The sequence below is a fragment of the Cupressus sempervirens genome, chromosome 10, assembly GCF_028749045.1.
Source record: "Cupressus sempervirens isolate cs-2001-9-10 chromosome 10, ASM2874904v1, whole genome shotgun sequence".
Classification (NCBI taxonomy): Eukaryota; Viridiplantae; Streptophyta; class Pinopsida; order Cupressales; family Cupressaceae; genus Cupressus; species Cupressus sempervirens.
This window is the reverse complement of record NC_143127.1, coordinates 740,145,845-740,166,725: the sequence shown is the minus strand read 5'-3', so window position 1 is coordinate 740,166,725 and position 20,881 is coordinate 740,145,845. Positions and strand designations below refer to the sequence as shown.

Below are 20,881 nucleotides of genomic sequence, written 5' to 3'. Positions count from 1 at the left end.
GTGAAGCATGTGACCAATTATCCTCTTATATACATGTAGCTTCAGTCATATATTTGACCTAGATTACAGACAATGTCTGGTAGTTTCACACTTGAAGTATGACACACCCAAAATTGTAGGCCATGATTAATTGTACCCTTTCAAGAAAACTATTAATGTGCTTTGGTTTAGATGTTGAATTTCAGAATCTGTCTCTTGTCACCACATTTAGAATTGAATGTTTTCTATTATAGGAAATTATAATGCTTGTAAGCATTTTCCAGATGTTTAATTTTCCAACCACATTGGGGACATAGTTTGGCTCCAGTGCCACATCATAGGATTGCACCTTGTCAATTGAGGTAAGATTTTGCTATGTTCCACTTAATCTTATATTTGGAGACCGTGCCTAATGGATGCCTTTCCAATGTGCTTTTCTTTTTAGATTGAGGTGCTTCGCATCCAGAATTCAACATCGTATGTCTCTAATTTTTACACTCATAGGCCATTGTCAATTATTTCCTTCTCAATCACTTCATGATATACCTTTTCTTAAATGTGGAGTCCTAGGACTTGTACTTTTTTGTTTAAGGTATGCCTCACTCAGAATTTTATGCAGTATATTTTAGAATTGTACAAATTTGAAAATACATGAGGGAAATTTTAGGGTTCTTGTTGTTTAACCCTATCGAGTCTATTATGCCCTTGTGTTGCATTTTTTACAGTGCAACCTAAGAGAGTGTCACCTTATCAAACTTCAACTCACCCCAATAAGCAAGTCCATGGCCAATTTTCTATCTTATAAAATTATTGAGCATTTGGGTCCCAATATGTTGTGCCAATAAGATAAGCATCTATTTTGGTGATTGATTAAACTAGAACCTTTGTGTATAATGTTCTCTATAATGTTCGTGGAAGGGGATGGAAAGTGTGATGAATCCTATTTGGTCATTCCAAGTATATAATAAACTATTAATAATATAATAAAATATTATATTAATAATGAGTCAATATTATAAGTTAATATATATTTATTAAATATCTATTCAGATTTGAACAATATATTATATTATTATATTTGATAATAAATCACTATATTTAATATTCGATATCTTATTATATTTTCTTTTACCATCCTTTATTTAGTTTCGTTGAAATGTGCTTAATTACACACATGATACTAAGAAGTCTTTTTGTGAGGATCTTTATTTTAATAAAGATGACACAATTTCAATCTAGAAGTAAAAATCTCAAGTTTTTCACATTCAATGATTCATTTTGGAGGATTTTTTTGGCTTTTAAGTGTTCTCCTCAGAGTGTGAGCAGTTGCTCTGGACTATAAGCTAGCCATCCTAAGAGCTCTCCATGAAAATCAGTTCAACTAGTAGAAATCTCCATATATGGGACATATCTTTTGGTTTTAATTTTAGGTAAATTTATCATTTGTTCAAAAACTATTGACATACATAGAGATTCAACTCATTTTCCCAATCTATACCTACTATTTATAAACTTGTGGTTCAGATTGTATAACCGTAGAACTAATTCACCATCACAAGAAAGGCATAGATAATGCCCGAACCACATAAGTTAGCTCTACCCTATGAGGCATCCAAGTGTTTCAAATATCTTTGATATTCCATATAATTAATTTGGTGGAAGTCTCAATTGAAGTTTGAACAGTAGATTCTCCCTTAGAGGATTTATAGACCACCTAGAGCACATTTAACCCTGAGATAATTAGCATAAAAGACAACCACCTAGAGCACATTTAACCTTGACCTAATTAGCATAAAAGATTAAGCTCCCTACAATTGGAAGTTATGCTTGTGTCACTGTATTTGATCTACCTCCCTATGGAAACCCATCATTTCGTCCATTAGGCAGATTTCTTGCAGAGATAGACTTCTACAAATAACTAACAATGAGATAAGGCTCTTTCTTTCCAAGCACTAGATGTCTCATTTCATATAATTGTAAGAGAAATTTGGTTACAAATAATTTACTGATTACATTTTTTTGATGTCCACAATTTTTTTCAAACCATTGGACAAGTGATCTTTGCTATTCTTTTTTGTTTGAGGTCTTCTTTTACCTAGAAATTTTTACATTATAGATCAGCTGCTTACTTGAAAGTTGTTTGTGTCAGATACTATATGTTTTATTTAAAGAATTCCCACCATACATATTAGGATTTTCTACATTTGATGTTTGGCAAGACAATAACAATTCCCTCCCATGAGGATTCACTACAGTTCATAAAAATCTTATATTTCTCTTCCTTTTTATTGTAGGAAATGTTAAGGCAAGGGTTGGAGAGAAGTGCAATTTATCACAGCAGAACACTAAAAAAAGTTTGTTTGAAGATTCAGACTTCAACACTGCTAAGGAAGACATAAGCATTACACATAATGTCAAACCTTTGAAAAGTTTTCTTACAAAAATGTCTCTAACTATCTATTTTTTGTACATTTTGAGTCTTACAAATAAATTGACTACCATAAATTATAGTCTGTGAAACTGCTACTATTTCTTTCAAGTTTGCATGCTAACAAAACTTATACTTAATAATATTACTGATAAAATAGATAAAGCATTCCTCTATATGGTTCCTCATTATTAAATACTTTGAGATAGTCATTAGTTGTTCATCTCTGAAATTACTGTTAAGATTCAATGTAGACATTAGAAATTTAAGTTCATGCTCTAAAATTTTATTTATATAAATAATTTTTCAAAATTATACATGAAGTATTCCTATTAGAATTTCATTTTATTTGATGATGAATTAGTATTTCGGGAATAGTTATGGGTATATGATTTCTTAAATCTATGATTGTCTTTTTCTTGTGACGACTTTGCTGCTTGACCATTAGTGTAATTTACAAATATCAACAACAAACTTGAAGATTGGGAATATTGATACATGCTTCTCCTACTCCATTATTCTTAAATGTTAAACTTTTAGATTGATGATACTGATACACACTTCTCCCGCAACATCATTCTTAAATTTAGTCTGAAATTTTACATTATCTTCATTATTGAAAAGAGTTTTATTTTTGTAAATGATACAAGCTAAATTTAATCTTTGTAAGTATAGTTTTTCTGTATACAATGAAATACACAACATAACATTAAGCTACCTCACGTTTTTATCTAAGCTTGCACTAATAGAGTTGTATTGAATAATGGGCAATCCTTTATTGAATAACGGAAAATCCTAAACTAGAATTGTTTGAACAGTTTTTAAGTTGCTTTTTAAGTTGAAATAAAGCAACTTGGTAGGACATCTAAATTTCAAAACCTTATCAGCTATGGAGAAGATGGTAACTGGTTTACCTAAGTTGAATAAAGATCACTCAAGCATATGAAAAGGATGCGCTCTGGGTAAGAACACAAAAAATCCATTTCACGATAGCACTAGAAAAACTAACAATGTTTTGGTATTAATCCACTTAGATTTATGTGGGCGTAAGTCTGTTCCTTCGCTTGAAGGATTTTGGTACTATATGTTTTCTTACAGATAAATTCTCTAGGAAATCTTGGATTTACTTCTTAAAGTGTAAAGAATTAGAAGAAATCCTTAAGATATTTAAAGAATTCAAAACCTTAACTAAAAACTTATCACAACACAAAATTAAAACTATTAGGACTGATAATGGAGGGGAATATACTTCACATTTTTTTAAAGAGTTGTAAAGAAGTAGGAATTAAAAGGGAGTATAACATTCATTATAACCCATGACAAAACAAGGTAGTAGAAAGGAAGAATAGAACAATTATAGAAGCAACAAGAGCTATGATATTTGATCAAAATCTAGAATATTATCTTTGGGCAGGAGCCTCTTGTACTGTTGTCTATATTCAAAACAAGAGTCCTCACTCCTACCTTAGAGATAAAACTCCTGAAGAAGTCTTTACTAAGGTTAAACCTAAAATAAGTCATCTTAGGATTTTTTGGATGCCCAATATATATACATGTTCCAAAAGAAAAGAGAACTAAGTTAAAACCCTCCAGGCTGAAAGGTATTTTTGTCTAGTATAGTCAAACATTTAAAGCATATAGGATTTTCATACTCGGTCAGGAAAACATTGAACTTAGTAGCGATGTAATATTTGAAGAAGATGTAGCATTCAAAAGAGCCCTAAGTTTTGGAGAACCCTCTCCCTAACCTAGTTCTGAAGAAAATATTGAAGCTAAGTTTCAAAGGGAGAACATTGAATAAATTGAAGACGAAGTTCAAAATCTTAATCTTGAGGAAACTCAAAATTCAAAGAAAAGACCACTTTGGGCTATTAAAATAGTAGAAGAAGCACAAGACTTCGTTGCACCTTCTGCAACCTTCAGAGAATGCAGAAGACCCAAAATATTTTCTAGTTATACAACAAACATGAGTGATTTATCTAAATTAGAACCTACCAATATTTCAGGATCTATTAAACCTACATCTTGGAAGGATGCTATGATGGAAGAATACCAATCCATTATTAAGAATGATGTTTGGGAAATTGTTCCAAGACCTAAAGGAAAATCCGTTGTTTCTTCTAAGTGGATATTTAAAATCAAGCACGCTGCTGATGGTAGCAACAAAAATATAAAGCTAGATTTGGAGCTAGGGGATTTTTTCAAAAAGAGAAAATTGATTATGAAGAAACCTTTGCTCCTATTGCCAAATACACATCTGTAAGAGAAGTCTTAGCTATTGTAGCATTGAAGGGATGGAAAGTACATAAGATGGATGTAAAAAAAATATTTTTGAATGGAAAAATTACACAAGAGGTGTATTTGGAGAAACCTGAAGGATCTAGAACTCATAACCCTAAAGTTTTTTTTTGCAAGCTCAAAAAAGCTCTCTATAGTCTCCAAGGGCTTGGTATGAAAGAATTTATATGTATCTCACTTGTTTAGGATTCTAAAATGATGAAGCTGATCCAAATCTCTATCTTAAAAAGGATAAAGATGATATGATAATATTGATACTATATGTTGATGATTTACTAATAACATGTGATGATCATCTTATAGATCAATGCACGAAAGATGTAATGAGGGAATTTGAAATGAAAGATTTAGGACTCCTTCATTAATTCCTAGGACTGGAAGTATGAAAAAATTCTGACAGCATCATACTTAATCAAGGGAAGTATACATTAGACATCGTGAAGAGATTTAGAATGTGGAACTGCAGACCTATGTTTTCTCCAATGGAGACTAATCTACATAAACATAAGGAAGCACCAGTAGAATCACCCTCCATAGTTTCTACTATTTACAAACAGATGATTGGGTCTCTTATGTACTTGGTAAATACAAGACCTGATATTTTATTTATTGTTAATGCTTTAAGTGAGTTTATGTGTGAGCCAAAATGAGATTCACCTAGTTGCGGTCAAACACATCATGAGATAATTACAAGGAACCCTTAACCTTGGGCTCAAGTATGAGAAAGTTGAATTGGAACTACATGGGTACAGAGACTTAGATTGAGCTAGAAGTGTTACTGACGGGAAATGCACTTCTAGATGTTGTTTCAATTTAGGGTCAGCAATGATATCATGGATATTCATAAAACAATCATCAGTAGCACAAAGTTCCATAGAAGCTGAATACATTGCAATAGCAATAGCCTCTCAGGAAGCAGTTTGGCTTAAAAAGTTACTCGTGGGATTATTTGGTCAAGAAATGAATTCTATGATTATTCATTGTGATAATCAGAGTTCCATCAAGTTTTCTCTGAATCAATTTTTTCATGACAAGTCCAAGCATATTGAAATTCCTTACCATTATGTAAGAGATATGGTAGATAGGAATATTGTAAAATTAGAGTACATTTGCACTACAGATTAGACATTAAATATTCAGACCAAACTTCTCTCACGACTGAAGATAGATCACTCCAAGAAAAAACTTGGTATGGTAAAATTATAATACATTTGTATTCTTTAAATTATTAATAAAATTATTTTATTGTTAGGCTATTGACTGTTATGGGCTCCACCATTTGTATTCATTATTTAAGAGGTGACAATCTCTGAGATAATGAACCCTTGTATAATAGACATTACGAGAGATGGCAATTTCTTAGATAATGTGTTCAATAGTAGAGATCTACTGTGAGAGCTAGATGAGTTCAAGCACATATTATGATGTAGACATTTCTATGCCTATGAGTCACAACTTAAATAAAGGAAGACTTTTATTATTCTTCGGAGTTTATCCTTTGAATTGGTAGATCTTAACTCGAGAACGTACTGTGATATAGGCCTGCCAATACCTATAAGTCACAACTTGGATAAAGGAATAGTGTAATCATTCTCCATATCTTATCATGTATATTTCATTTTCATGCAATTTTGTTATCAGAAGTGATAAGTAATATCAAAGGTATGGTAATATGACATAGTATCATGTGTTCAATGATACCACATGCTTAGAGGATTTAGATAGATATAGAGTATCAATCTATGCTTATTCATCGTAACAGAGTCCTAGGATGTGGTACCAAAAGTTTGATACATATGTGTTGAGTTTTGGATTTGTGCGATCTAAATCTGATCATTGTATATATTTCAAATCTGATGGTGATGGTTTCCTGGTTATTGCCTTGTATGTCGATGACATGTTGTTTATTGGCAAAGGAAAAGGTTTGATTGTAGAGTTAAAATCTCAACTCTCAATAAAGTTTGAAATGAAAGATCTTGGTGCAGCTAGGCACATTCTGGGAATGGAGATTATAAGAGATAGACGGAACAGAAAGCTTTGGCTAGGCCAAAGTAAGTATGTTGGTACTATTTTGAAAAGATTCAATATGCAAGATTCAAGACCATTGAGTGTTCCGGTTACTATGGGAACAAAGCTTTCTAGCTCACAGTGTCCTACATCCCCATTGGAGATGGAAGAGATGAGTCGAGTACCATATAAGAGTGCTGTTGGAAGTTTGATGTATGCTATGGTTTGTACAAGACCAGACGTTGCCCAAGCAGTGGGAGTACTTTCTCGTTATATGTCTAATCTAGGAAGAGCACATTGGGATGCAGTAAAAAGAGTTTTCAAAAACTTGCGGGGTACCTCAGAGTACTCAATATGTTTTCGTGGAACAGGAAGTGAGCATTCCTTGGATATTCGAGGCTATGTGGATTCAGACTGGGCTGGTGACGTTGATAGAAGAAGATCCACCAATGCATATGTGTTTACGTTATTTGGTGGTGCAATCAGTTGGATGAGTAAGTGACAGGCTATGGTCGCTTTGTCCACTACTGAGGCAGAGTATATGGCAGCGACTCATGTCTGCAAAGAAGCCATCTGGCTGAAGAGATTGTGTTCGGATATAGAGTTCAAACAGGGTGCAGTGACAATTTATAGTGACAGCCAGAGTGCAATTTGCCCCCGACTTCTCATGCGAGGACCAAGCACATTGATGCACAATATCATTTTGTGACAGATATGGTCGAGGATGGCAAGGTGAAGCTGGAAAAGGTAGAGACTTTGGCGAATGTTGCTGATGCATTAACTAAGCCCGTGAGCACAGAGAAATTCAAATGGTGTTCAGAGTCTATGGGCCTCTCGGCCCCTAGCAATTAAGTCCATGATATTTCAGATCCCCTGACTCTTGCAAGGTGTTCGACAAGTGGGAGAATGTTGAGAAACATGTGTCTCAACCTTGCAATCTTTTCCTGGAAAATTCCAGAATTAGTTTGTGGGAGTTTTCCACTTGTTTATGCATTGGAAAGTGGTTAGTTAGTTGTTAAATGAGTCTTGTCCTTAGTAGAATATATGTAGGCTATTTTTAGAGCCTTGATGACTCATTTTGTGACTTTTATGGGGGTCTAGACTAAGAGACAAAATTGTGGACGGGATTACTATTTTAACCTGGTTGTTTTTCATATTGGAAATATAAATGTCAAAAATGGGTAACGTGTGGCATGGTAGTTTTGCTCATGGTTTTGTAAAACCATAAGTGGTTTCCAGGTTGTAAAATCACTATAAAAGGAGGGCTTAGGGAGGTGTTTGTGTAATTGAGTTTAGTTTGCAAGACTGGTCCTAGAAGGAGTCTCTCCAAGTTCGAGTTGTGGTGATGCGCTCCTGTAAGAACTTGCATTGCAAGTGTATTGTAATCATCTTGGTTTGATAATACATTGTGCGAGTTTTGGAGGGTGGGGTTTTCCTCGAGGAAGGGTTTCCCCACGGTAATCACTGTGTTGTGTGTTCTTTGTTATTTTGATTATGTTATTATGCATTTCGTGAGATCTTTGCAATAGTTACTTTGATTTGCATAATCGTCCACTCAAAGATTAGCGTAGAAAGCGATTGCGCGCACCTTTGCTTTGTTACAGATTCAATCTCATAGTTGCTGGCAATGGCGATCAAAAAGCAATCTTCACTCCTGGCACTCACCATTCTCCTTATTTGTTTCCTCTGCTCTCCCGGCTGCGAATGTAGAAGAATAATAAAGGAAAAGTATTACATGGTTGGAGGGAATACATTTCTTATTGAAGAGGGGACGGATTTCAATGCCTCGGCTGGTAGACCAAGCGAGGAACTGTCGTTCCAAGAAGAAAAGAGAGGACGAGCAGATCTACTAATTACTCATCTCAATGTAGCCTCCAATTCAAGTTGGAGGGATGTGTTGATACAAGGGCTTCAAAGGGATAAATATCTTGTTAATCGCATTCTTACCAGTTTTACTCTAAGCAGCACCAATAATGCTACATCCTCAACTGCCTTCAGCACTCCTGTTACATCTGGGAAGGAAATAGAAGGCCCAGAATACACTGTAGAAGTTTCCATTGGAACACCAGCTCAGAAACAACTGATGGGAATTGACACGCTGAGTTCCCTGTCATGGATTCAATGCAACCCGTGCGAGGGCTGTGCTTCCAATGTGAAGTTCCCCATGTATGTCCCAAAGCAATCCTCCTCGTACAAATCAGTTGCTTGCAAGCTTTCCAAATGTCCACCTTTAGGATCTGATCCCAAGGACTTCCAATCAAAGTGCGACAAGTGGGGCATCTGCACTTACGTCGACACCAACGGTCTGGCCCAAGGATCAGAGGGTGATTACATCACAGAGACTCTGAAGGTGGGAGGCAATAGCTTCAATGAATTACACATGGGATGCGCCTATAGCTTTGCCCCAGCAAGGAAGTTTGCCACATCCGGGCATTTAGGGTTGGGAAGGGGTACACTTTCCCTTGTTTCTCAGAAGGCAGGTGGGCAGTTCTCCTACTGTCTTCCCAATTACCTGTCTGTAACTGCAAAAGGGTCGCTGAGTTTAGGGATTCCATCCTCTGTGAAAGTGTTCACACCCATGCTGAAAGAGCCCCAGTTCGCTTCGAGTGCGTACATCTTGGGACTGGAAGGTGTTAGCGTGGGAGGCGAACGATTAAATGTTAACTTGCAGGTGCCTCGTGCTCTGCCAACAATAACGTATATTGACACTGCCGTGATGGCTACAGAACTGGTGAAACCCGTGTACGATGCTCTGCGAAGTTCATTCGAGCAAAAGATGAGGACACGTGCACCAGCTGTTAAGCCCGCCTCGCCATTTGGAGAGGTTCAACCTTGCTATCAGTTATCCAGCGTAACAGCTGTGAAAATCCCAACTATTACTCTTCATTTCAAAGGCAACGCCAACCTCGATATCCCAGCTGTGGGAACTCTACTTCAAGTTGCCGAAGATGTTGTGTGCTTCCCCTTTTTACCCTCTGCAAATGATGCTGTCAACATCATTGGGAATGTTCAGCAACAGGGTATTACGGTGGCTTTCGACAATGCAAACAATAGGGTTGGCTTTGGCCCTGGTTCGTGCTGAGAATCCTTTAATACATTGTAATTGTTCTTGTCAACTTCGGTAAATAAACAATAGAGTACCGCGTCATTGTACTCATCAATTAAAGAGTCACCACATAAATTATATCATTACACTATAGTTTAAGGCATATGTTTGGGACGAGATTTTACCTTTCTCTTAAATATTAATTTATAAATTTTCCTATATTTTGATTTAATTAATAAAAAAGAAATTATAACAGGAGAATAAGAAAACTATAAAAGTAGGTAAAATTAAGCTTGAAGGGAAATTCGTTAGATCAATTGTTGCACTATAGAAAGAAGATGGAACTCGTTTTATAAATTTAGCTTGGTACAACTTTCCCGAAACATGTTGCATGAGTAGTCATTTGACTTTCATCCACCATACCCAAGTACATAGCTACACTTTGTAAACTTTATTTTGTTCTATCTTGAGGAAACTTATCTTGAGTGCGAAACAGGAACCGTTGGATGTTTGAGCAGGAAATAGTAGAAGAACTAGTGGGTAGAACCTTCCACCTTCATCTATTGTATTGTGTGCCCTTTGCCTTAGATGAGTTGAATTTTACCAACAACAAGGTTTTGCTTCCAACCCATTGTAAATTCCTAAAATTAGATGTAGACTCTATTCAAGTTAACCTTCCATGATATAAATAGTTTTTCTGCCCACTCTAAAAATATGCTTAAAATTAACACAGCCAATAGAACAAAAATATGCATTTGAGGATCACAGATGGCCTCTCTTTTGGTTTCTTCTTGCTATTGGAAAGGACAAGGCTTGTAGAGGAGGCCGCAAGCTACATATTTCAAATGGGAAGAAGGAAAACAGTAGCCTGTATTTTATCATATAAACTCTAGAGTACACATATGAACTCTAGAGCTTACATATGATGAGGATTTTTAAAATATGTGTAAAACAACAATGTCATAAATGATACTTATAGTAAACGTTCATCTATAATAAAAGTTCATGCGAATATTGGATGAGATCCTTGAGTAATGCACAAAATTGGTATTAAGTCTCCTAACTTCAACATAAACATTCTTTCTCCAGTCCAGTCTCAGGAATAATAGTTGGGCTTCATGTGCAGTGCATATGGAAATAACATACATCCTACTAGTAGTCTTTAATTTTTGGCAAAAAATTAGGCAACAACGTGTTGGAACTATTTTATCATGGAATCTCAATCATTTTTAATTATTGATTAGTTCTTTTATATTTTATTATTTATTTATTTTGTATGCTATTCTACCAATTATTATTCATTTGATTTGAAAATTTTCTATAAATATTATGTCTTTTGAAAATACAGGTAATATTTCTAACTTTTTAATTTATATATATTAATTATCTATTGAGAAAATCAATTAGAGTATTTTATGGAGATATGTTTTTGAATAAAATTATTTGAATCTGTTTATCTATTCTAAATTTTCATCACATTTATTATCTATTATTGAAAGTATGTTAAATTTGGTACATTGTAATGATATAATCCACAATTTAATATTTCATACTTTCCGAGAACAATTATTAATATTTATTTTAATTATAAATATATAATATTCATTTTAATATATAATTATTCATTTTAAAAGAGGTGAATAGTTGGATATGAATATGAATGTATGCGCGTCAAAATGGGAGATTTTTATATGGTGCACAAACATAGCACAACTACAAGGCAAATGCTTGTTTAAATGCCCCGTTCGTGTGTAGTGGTATAGTCTCAAATAGTTTTATGCAACTCCAAAATGGTTGATGGAGGCTTCAAAACATAAAAGACATCATCTTATAAGGGAAATATACAAGCCACAAATGTGAATTTCCTCTTCTGTGATCATAGACACAACACATTTTCCCATGGTGAATTCAGATGTAGCCCAATGGTATTTAGATGCAAACACAAAGCAGTAAGCAACAAGGATATGAGTTCTTATAGGTTGAAGTGTTGTGGCTTAATCATTACCCTTTACGAAAGACAACAACTACAACCTTTGTGTGTTCATTCAAGTTGATGAAACTTTAAAAAATTATGGTCAATTGCCTCGAAGAGACACCACTTTGTAAGGTGCGATGATGTTTTCTCTGTCAAGAATCCACATTAAAGTCGTAGATGGTCAGGTTCGAGTGAAAGTTTAGAGTAAGGTACCAAAATTTAGTAAAGGCATGAAAGAGTTTTTGAAGATGATTACCCCTATGGAAGAATGATCAAGACATATGGAATGATCAAGACATATGTCAAATATAATTAACCTAATGAATAATGTTAAAAAATAGGCTCTCTAGTTACACTTCTTGCTAGTTGATTTTGAAACAATTTGAAGAAACAAAACCTCTATAGGAAGATAAGCTTACATGTAGATTGAATTTAGGATGGTACTGACATGAATTGGAAGAAATTTAAAATGCAATAGAGATATATGTATTTCATGCCTTGTTTTCTTTTACTTATGGAAAAAATTTCATATCTTTTCTTAGGATTACCTTCAACTGTTATAGTTAATGACTTTTAGGTTCTCGAACCCAGAACTTATATAGGTATGGCACTTAGTCTACCGTCATTGATTCTTAATTTATACTAGTAATTGCACATTTTTCCTTTAAGCAGTACAAAGATGTATAAGAAAGTATTCCAATATTAGGATCAGGAATAAGCTTCCTTCTTATGCTAATATCATTGGCATGTCTATTTCATGTAGCAAACCATGGCAGGGGAACCGAAAAGCCATAAAAGGATCCCTACCCAGTCATGCAATCAACACATTGAAGCAAGATCACCCAAAGCAACACCTCCTGCAATGTCGAAAGCAGATGAAGAACCAATGTTGGATAACAAACTGCTTGCGCAAGTTATCAAACGCTTGAAATTTTAAGGGAAAAAAATATAGCTCAACTAATCCAATGTCTAGAGGTGGCAAAGAAAACTGACTCACAATGCTAAGGGAAAACTCTGAGCCATTAGGGACTTCCCCTTTAGCTGTGGGCACAATTCTCGAGTACTTTCTAAGGAGACAATTACTGAATACAATAGAGTCCATAGTGCCATCAAAACTAACTCCAACATTGACAAAGAAGAAGAGCCTGAAGAGGAATTTGAAGAAGAGATTACTTCGTCACAATTAGCGGAAAATTGAACTACGTTTACCAAAATGAAGATATATTAGTCATCACTTATGAACACTTTTTACTCAAAATCTATTTCCAAAACAAGACTATGTCTTCCTACTAAGCATTGTATTCATCCCAACACTAAATGGTTAAATGCTATGGAGGTCTATTCTACTATGGCTTCCACCAAAGCATTGATTCCTTTCATGTTGATGTTGTTAGTAGAAACCTTCTTCTAATGTATTCATGCAAAAAAAGAATTTACAAGTGAAATGGAAAAATTATTAATTTGAGCTTCTTAGCAGTATCCTCATTTATGACATGCCTTACTTTTGTATAGATGTCCAAATATGTCACTCAAAAAATCCTGCTCACTAATCTACCATAGATTTCAATCTAGAAAATTAGAGATCCTCTGCAGACAATGATTTATTTGTATGAGAATATATTCCATGATTAATCCTTACAATGACTGAATCCATCCTTGACCAAATATTTTAGTTTTTCTATGTTTATTTAAACCCAACTTAATGAATATATCTTTTAGATGAAATAGATCCCCACTCCGCGACATTTTTACTTATTCAAATTAAGAACAAATTCAAACATTCTAATTGACTGACTCAACGATGACTAATCACATATGAGCTAAACTTAGTTTAAACTTTTACTATGCAAGATAAATTGGAAAAAACTTAGATAAACAAGGGCTATGTGCAGCTCTAGTTCAAACATTCTAATTGACTGACTCAACAATGACTAATAACATTTGAGCTAAACTTAGGTTAAATGTTTACTATGCAAGATACATTGGCCAAAACTTAGATAAACAAGGGATTTGTGCAGCTCGAGTTCAACATTCTAATTGACTGATGACTCACTACTAGTACCATCTCTAAAAGGCTCTCTGAAATAATATCCAGTGTCATTAATGCAAAGCTAGAGCTGAAGAAAAGAACATGACAACCATAACATCTGTGCTTTTGATGAAACATTTCAATTTTCTTGTATAATCAATGTTAGATTGATACAATTATATTGATTCCTACTTACCAAAAGAGATGCTAACTTTCTTCAATTCCCTATTTGTTACAACCATTTTAAACACTACAACCATAATCACCATGAAAAGTATATCAAACTTAAGAGTACAAATATATTCTCCTATGTGACAAGTTAGGTTCATTTAGTTTTGTTGGTTGTTATCTATCCTAACAGTTAATTTATTAGTACAAAATAAATTGTAATCTAATTAATTGAGTGGTTTTCTAGAGGGATTTCTTTTTGTTACTACAAAATTAGAGTTAAATACAATTACTTTGGATACAAGCCAAAGGTATTTGGATGGATATTGTTATTCTTGTTACTATAATTATAATTCTATTTGCTTATATATTCTCATAGCTTTTGTTCTTGACTAAAAAAAAAAATAATTACTACATTATGATTTTTTGTTGATGTAAAATTCCCTTTCCCAAGCTAGCAATATTTTCATTGTACAGGTGTTGCAGCGCTCGTTATGAAACAAGCAATCGTGCTTTCATATTTCTCAAGGTACTGAATCACTTGTCAAATGATCTTGCCAAATTATTCTATGCATTTTTCTACCATTGGGACCATTGTCATATTATAGGTGCTCATATTCCTTATGTTCATTTATTAACTTGCTATGTTTATGCGGCTTCCATAGCGACAGTGAAAGAAGGAAAACTATTTGCATAGTAAGTTGGCATCTACAACCAATAGGCAAACATGTTCCCAAGTATCTCTCACAAAATTGGACACAACCCTAATGATCCAGTTACCATGAAGACATATAGACCACATGACCAATCAAACATAATATCAATTGATGAGGCCCTTGAGAAAGTGCATTGCTTTTGTATTAATTCATTCAACTTCAAAGTTGGTGATTGCTTGTTTGACACCGTCCATGTTTTACTTCATGGTCGAAACATGCCAGATGAACTTTGCAATGGGATTGTCAACCACTTCTTGCATAGGCTTCAAAATGGTTTGGCCATTGGAATACATTCCTATGTACTTGATTTTATCATTGTGAGAACTAATATTATTTCAGCAGCAGTTCAATCTTCAATTTGCATAAATTCCTTTTTGCTCATTACACTGGCATTAGAGCTGTTTCCAAGGTGCCTATTACAGTGGTATCAGAGCTTACTTGCAAAGTGTTTGACAAAGTTATACTTGGTAGGTGGCCATTACAGTGGTGTCAAAGCCATTATAGTGGTAAATGTCCACTACAATGGCATAAGAGCCATTACAGTGGTATCAGAGTTGCGCATTTTAGTGGTATCAGAGCTATAAGTCCTACAATCCTGTGGAGGTCTTATAGGGAATTTGGAATAGTGAGATAGAGGGAAAAGTGTTTGACAAAATGGTCAGATGGTTACTGGGTACATTAGAGGTGGGGCAGAATTTGCAACATAAGCATAATAGGCAAATGGATATGATGTTGCAACTTATGGCTAGACAGTTGGGCATCAATATTGAAGATTTGTACGTTGCTCCATTGCAGGAGGTAGTTGATTCCTCAAGTGGGATCAAGACACATATAGAGCTACCCAACTATGATGTTGGTGATGTGGGCATTTCAGCAGAGTCAGTAGATGTGGGTTTACGCTCTAGTATTATTGATTCACAATCTGGTGTTGAGTCATGTGTGTAGAGTTAGGAATCCAAATATGAAGCTTTGTCAGGAGATGGTGATGCAATAATAGTGGGATTAGGAGAATGCGAGGATATTGTCATATCAACAGCCACTTTTGTGACAATTGAACCATCCAATGAAGAGTTTAGCAGTATGCATGTAGTGGTTGATGTATGTTCTAATGATGGCACACATGTTTATTATGACTTTTCATCAACTACAGATTCGGTTAAGATTTGTATTGCAGCAGTTGGGAAGAAGAGATTTCATAGATCTTCTATGGAGCCAGCTTCTAGTGACTTTTTGACTTCTACATCATTAGCTCAAGTTTTGGGTGCTAGGCTACAAGACATGTGGTTGGTCTTGATGATGCTGGTTTGTAGTTGGTTTAGTGTCCACTGGGATGTCACATACTACTTCAATTGGGATCCAGGTGGAGGTTGGAGCTCATTGTGTCATTTTAGATTAAGGTGAAAATAGGTTTTGAAGGGGCCCTGAAACCCTTTACATGAAAAAGAAAGATATACCATCAAGCCCTACCAGGTTTTAAAATGACCTGAAACCAGTTGAACATCTAAACCAGGTTTTACTGGGACCTGAAACCAACAGATGTGTTCACAAAAAGTAACAAAAAAATAGACTAGAACTTGGAAAGTAAACAGACTGGAAAGAAAAGCAACCAAAAAAACCTTCCAGACCAATAACCAGCGAGCCAGTGCCACAAGCCGCTTACCACCACAAAATAACTAGTCAGAACAGGGGAACTTAAGATTTTCATTTTGCTTTGAAGTTTCCCTTATGTGACCAAAGGTTCATATCTAAAGGGGGAGCAGAAGGCTTAGATCTCTTACTCTTAACCGCTATCCACCCATCCTCAATCTTCGCAGCCTTAGAAACCCAAGCCTCAGAGGAAATAGAACATTAGAACTCCAGGGGCGCCGAAACCTCAACAATCTCCCTATGAAAATCAGATGACAACTGGCTCTTAGGAAGAGAATTCAAAACGAGGGTAGAGACCACCTCCTCTAGCACTGGCTCCAAATGAACGCTAGGAGAGACCTCAGCTACAGAATCCACAGAAGTATCCAAGGATTGTTTCACCGTATAGTGCTCAGAAGAGGCCCTTGACCACCAAGAAGGTGGTCACCTTGATATAGACTTCCCATCAACACACCTAGCAGCAATGTGACCAGTCAAGTGTAATTCTTGCAACGAAAGCGGATACCTTCGAAATCCAGCATTTGTGTCCAAGAACCCCTTGGGGAATCCAAGCAAATCGCCTTAGGGAGGCCCTTAGAAACATCACACTCAACAAGAAAATGTGCATAGGTCGAGTGGAAAATATCGGACGTGTTAGAATCCACATATAAGAAATCACCAATAGCATTCCCAATAGTTCCAGAAACTGAATCATGCCAAAGATGTATCAGGAGATTCAAAAGCCAGACCTAGAGAGGGAACTTGTTAAAGGACTCTGAAAGTGGATCGAAATCCATATGCCACGGTTTGGCCATAAGTGGAAATTTTCCCTACCAGGAAAAACTATTATGACACAAAATAATCTTCCTGTCATTAGTACTTTCAAACATAGCTATAAAGAAGCCTTTTGCACATGAAAAGATGTGGATGTTATTGTCTATAAGTGGCACCAATTCTTGGAGATCTAGTCATGTAGATCAGCAAGAGAGGGCCAATAACCTTGGGAGTAAAAAATGGCAGCAAAAGGAGAAAGCTCTTCTACCATGTGCAATATATCTTCAACTGATTTTTGGTCAAGAGAAACCTTAATAGGCTTTAAAGAACTTACAGACGTCACATGAGAGGGCTCAGATGAAACAACATGAGGGAGAGCTCCATGAATAGCAGCTTTGAAGGCAACCACATTTGCAAAAGTCCTTCCCCCCGAACCAAGAAAACCTGAACGAGGAGCAGGAGACCCAAGAACTGAACGAAGGGAAGAAGCCTTATCCCCAGCTGCAGAAGAAGCCAAGCGAAGTGCAAATAGAGCCCTAACCCCATCCGCAAATCGACGGGAGCAGAGACCTCCGCATTACCGAGTGTTGAAGTAGGAGGAGCGCCATGAGCGAGAGATCCAAAATTTTGAACGGGAGATCTAGAGTTCCGAATGAGAGCCATGAGCAAGAAAGTTAATCAAGGAGTTCATTGTGTTGTCGGATTGCTTGAGGACAAGCAATTTCAAGGAGGGTGGATTGTAATGTCCCCACTTTAGCAGTTAAATTGATTTCTTATAAAGTCATAAAATAAATTAAAGGGTGACTTTATATTTAATTAATTTAATTAATTATTGTATTGCAAGGAGAAGCTTCTAGATAGTGCATTAATTATTGGAAGGGGTGGAGCCTCTAGTAATTTAATTTTCTAGAAGCACAATTAATTGTTGTATTGCAAGGGAGGAGTTTCTAGAGAGTGCATTAATTGTTGGAAGGGGGAAGCTTCTAGCACTTGCAATTAATAAATATTTGGTTTCCTTCTAGAAGGGTGAAGGAAAAGGATAAATAGGGGTGAGAGTCTCATCGTTTAGCATTGGATTTTTGTGAATGACATTTGACAAGAGCTTGGATGTGTGAATCACATATCTTTCTTGGCAATAGAGGACATTCATCTTCTCTTCATTTCTTTGTACTTGATTTCATCATTTTTAGAATTCATATAATTTCAGCATCGATTCAATCTTTAGTTTGCATAAAAAATCTATTTCGGCCGTTGGTTCAGTTTTTTGGGCATTTCTAGGGTGCCCATTAGATGAGGGTTTTGGCAACAGAGGTCAACAAACATGGCGAGGTAGTCCTCTAGGGTGAAATATTCTTTACGATGGCTTGGACGTTCGTTGAACATCTCCATATGTGTTTGGTCCTCAACCCAGAAAAAAACATATTTGCATTTCAACAAAGACTCGTCTCATCTTCTTATATTGATACATTTTCATGATGCTAACCCAATAGCTGGCCACTATGAGCCCATTTTCTCAAGAGTGGGCACACCTATTGAGGTCCAAAAACTGCAACTAGTACTCCCAGACATAGAATGTGATGTATCCACCACTTGGGACATAATTGTGGATTCATTTAATAGACTTGGCCTCAATCAACTTCTAACATTTTCCACTTCATGTGGTGAAAGCATGTTTGCTGCCATAGCTTTCTTGCTTGAAAATTGATTTGATGTAATATCTTTACGCTTGTTTCTAGCTCAATCGTTAGCAAATGCACTAAAATTGAATCACAAATTTGCATTGTAATGTTTCCAAACTGTCCAAAAACCTTCCACAATGCATAACAACAACCTCGTTGAATTGTAGTTGCTTCTATCGAGGCTCGGACTATCGTATGCTAAAACTAGCATAGAGGGTTATGAATTTTTTGTATTATGGATTTCACACACTTTTGTTGATGCAACTATACATGTATGGAAGGCAACTCCACCACATAAAGCTTATGTATTTAGCCACTGCCCCAAATCAAGAAAGCTCATCAACTTAATTTGCTTCAGAACAAACAAAGGACACTGTCATTACGAACCACTTCAAGCAACTGAACAATTGCTAAATGACATGAACAGAAGCCCAACCATGCCAATTGAAGTTATGCCTAAGATGTGCAGTAAAGAACTCAAACAAATTCTACTCAACATGTGTTGAAAATATAAACGTTCTGAAATAATTTACAATAAAAATGAATATAAGTCATTCATTGCAAAAATTGGAAGTATCAATACGCAATATGGAAATATACCAAACATCCATCGATAATGTTGATGGCAATAGAATTAAAACCATAATTGGACGAAAAAAGTCATACTCACAAATGAAAAGAAGATGTCCATTCTATAAGACAAGACCATGTCGTCGATCCAAAAAAGAACTCCAATCAAATCCAAAAGAAAACACAATCAAAAAATCTATTAACCAATACTTGAAAAGTATTAAGGACACTCCTACACAATCATGTACTTTTTGTGAGATGTTATATTTCCAAAAAGACATTTACACAATCGACTCAACAATTTTTCATGCTCAAGTCCTTGTTGCTAATTGATACACGTGAATAAAAAATTTCATTAGGTCACCCCATTTGCAAGAAATGTGTATAAGCCACTACAATTGGCAAGATCTCGTCTTTTGCAACTCCTTGGAACATCAGGCATAATAACCATATTGATGTTGTTCACTTCTTGACTACTTTAGAAGAAAGAGTTGTCTCCCTTCGCATTACTTTTGCACAGATTAGACAACTAGGACACAAAAGAGCACAATGTAGCTTGAACAGTACAATCATCAATGTCCTTGTGGATTTTGACAAGGTCCAAATAGCTCTTCCTAGGCAAATTGATGTAACTAAAATAGTAGCAGTGAGGTTAAAACACAAGGTACAATATGAAAATGCATATGGGCAAGGCAATGTTAGGCCTGCTTGTGTGATGAATGCTTTAACAGTGCTATCAAAGACTCCCTTGTACATACAAGAAAAAATTTCAATAAACAAAGATTGGGAAGTCCTTTTTGTCTAAAACAAAGAGCACAACCAAGTGGAAGTTGAAATTGAAACAAACATGGATGACACCTTGTCTGACTTTGAAGACGAACCTATTACTGAATCACTCATATAGTGGTTTAATGATCCCCATTCAATCAAAGACCTAGACACAACTATTATTGATATTGCACCATCAGAAGGGTTTAAGCCTCTAAGCTTATTCCAATATGTCTACTCGGAGGAAGTGAATTTCCCTTGCTTTTCTATGGTTTTCCATGACCAAAGGACATAAATAAAACATTTACCTATCAAAAAATAGCAAAGTGGGAGATCATGCATAAGGACAAAGAGTTTGCAACCCATATATCTAATATTTTCTTTAAAGCCATAAAAAACATTATTCCCCAAATAGCTTCATTATTATGGGTTTGCATAGAAAAAGTTGAACTAAAAGGTAGAACATTATGTGCTAGAGATGTGCGTAATCTTGATAATCTAGAGAAAATATTATGATCCCCCTTAGGGTTTAGATCCCTGAAAAGAATTCAAACATTTCTTGACTATTTGGAAAACACTTGAAAAAACCCCGTACTATACAATTGCTACTTCAACCATAGGTTCAATGCATTCTATAATATGATGTTGAAAAATCCTAAATTGTTTGGCAAAGTGTGTGTAATGGGCACCTACCGGCTATAACTTCGTGAAACACTTTGCAAGAAAGCTCTGATACCACTATAATGAGCACCCTGTCAATGCCCAATAACTGAACAAACTAATTTCTTTGCATAGATTTCAATCCACATAACATGAGC

At 35.5% G+C, this 20,881-nt stretch overlaps 1 protein-coding gene across 1 annotated transcript; it reads left to right on the top strand.

Annotated features, from left to right (window-relative positions):
• Positions 1-8,447: 8,447 nt before the first annotated feature.
• On the top strand, positions 8,448-9,794 carry LOC149535996 (aspartyl protease family protein 2-like). The gene has a single exon (XM_089806213.1). The coding sequence runs from the start codon at positions 8,448-8,450 to the stop codon at positions 9,792-9,794; it is 1,347 nt and encodes a 448-aa protein (XP_089662339.1).
• The last annotated feature ends 11,087 nt before the right edge of the window (positions 9,795-20,881 follow it).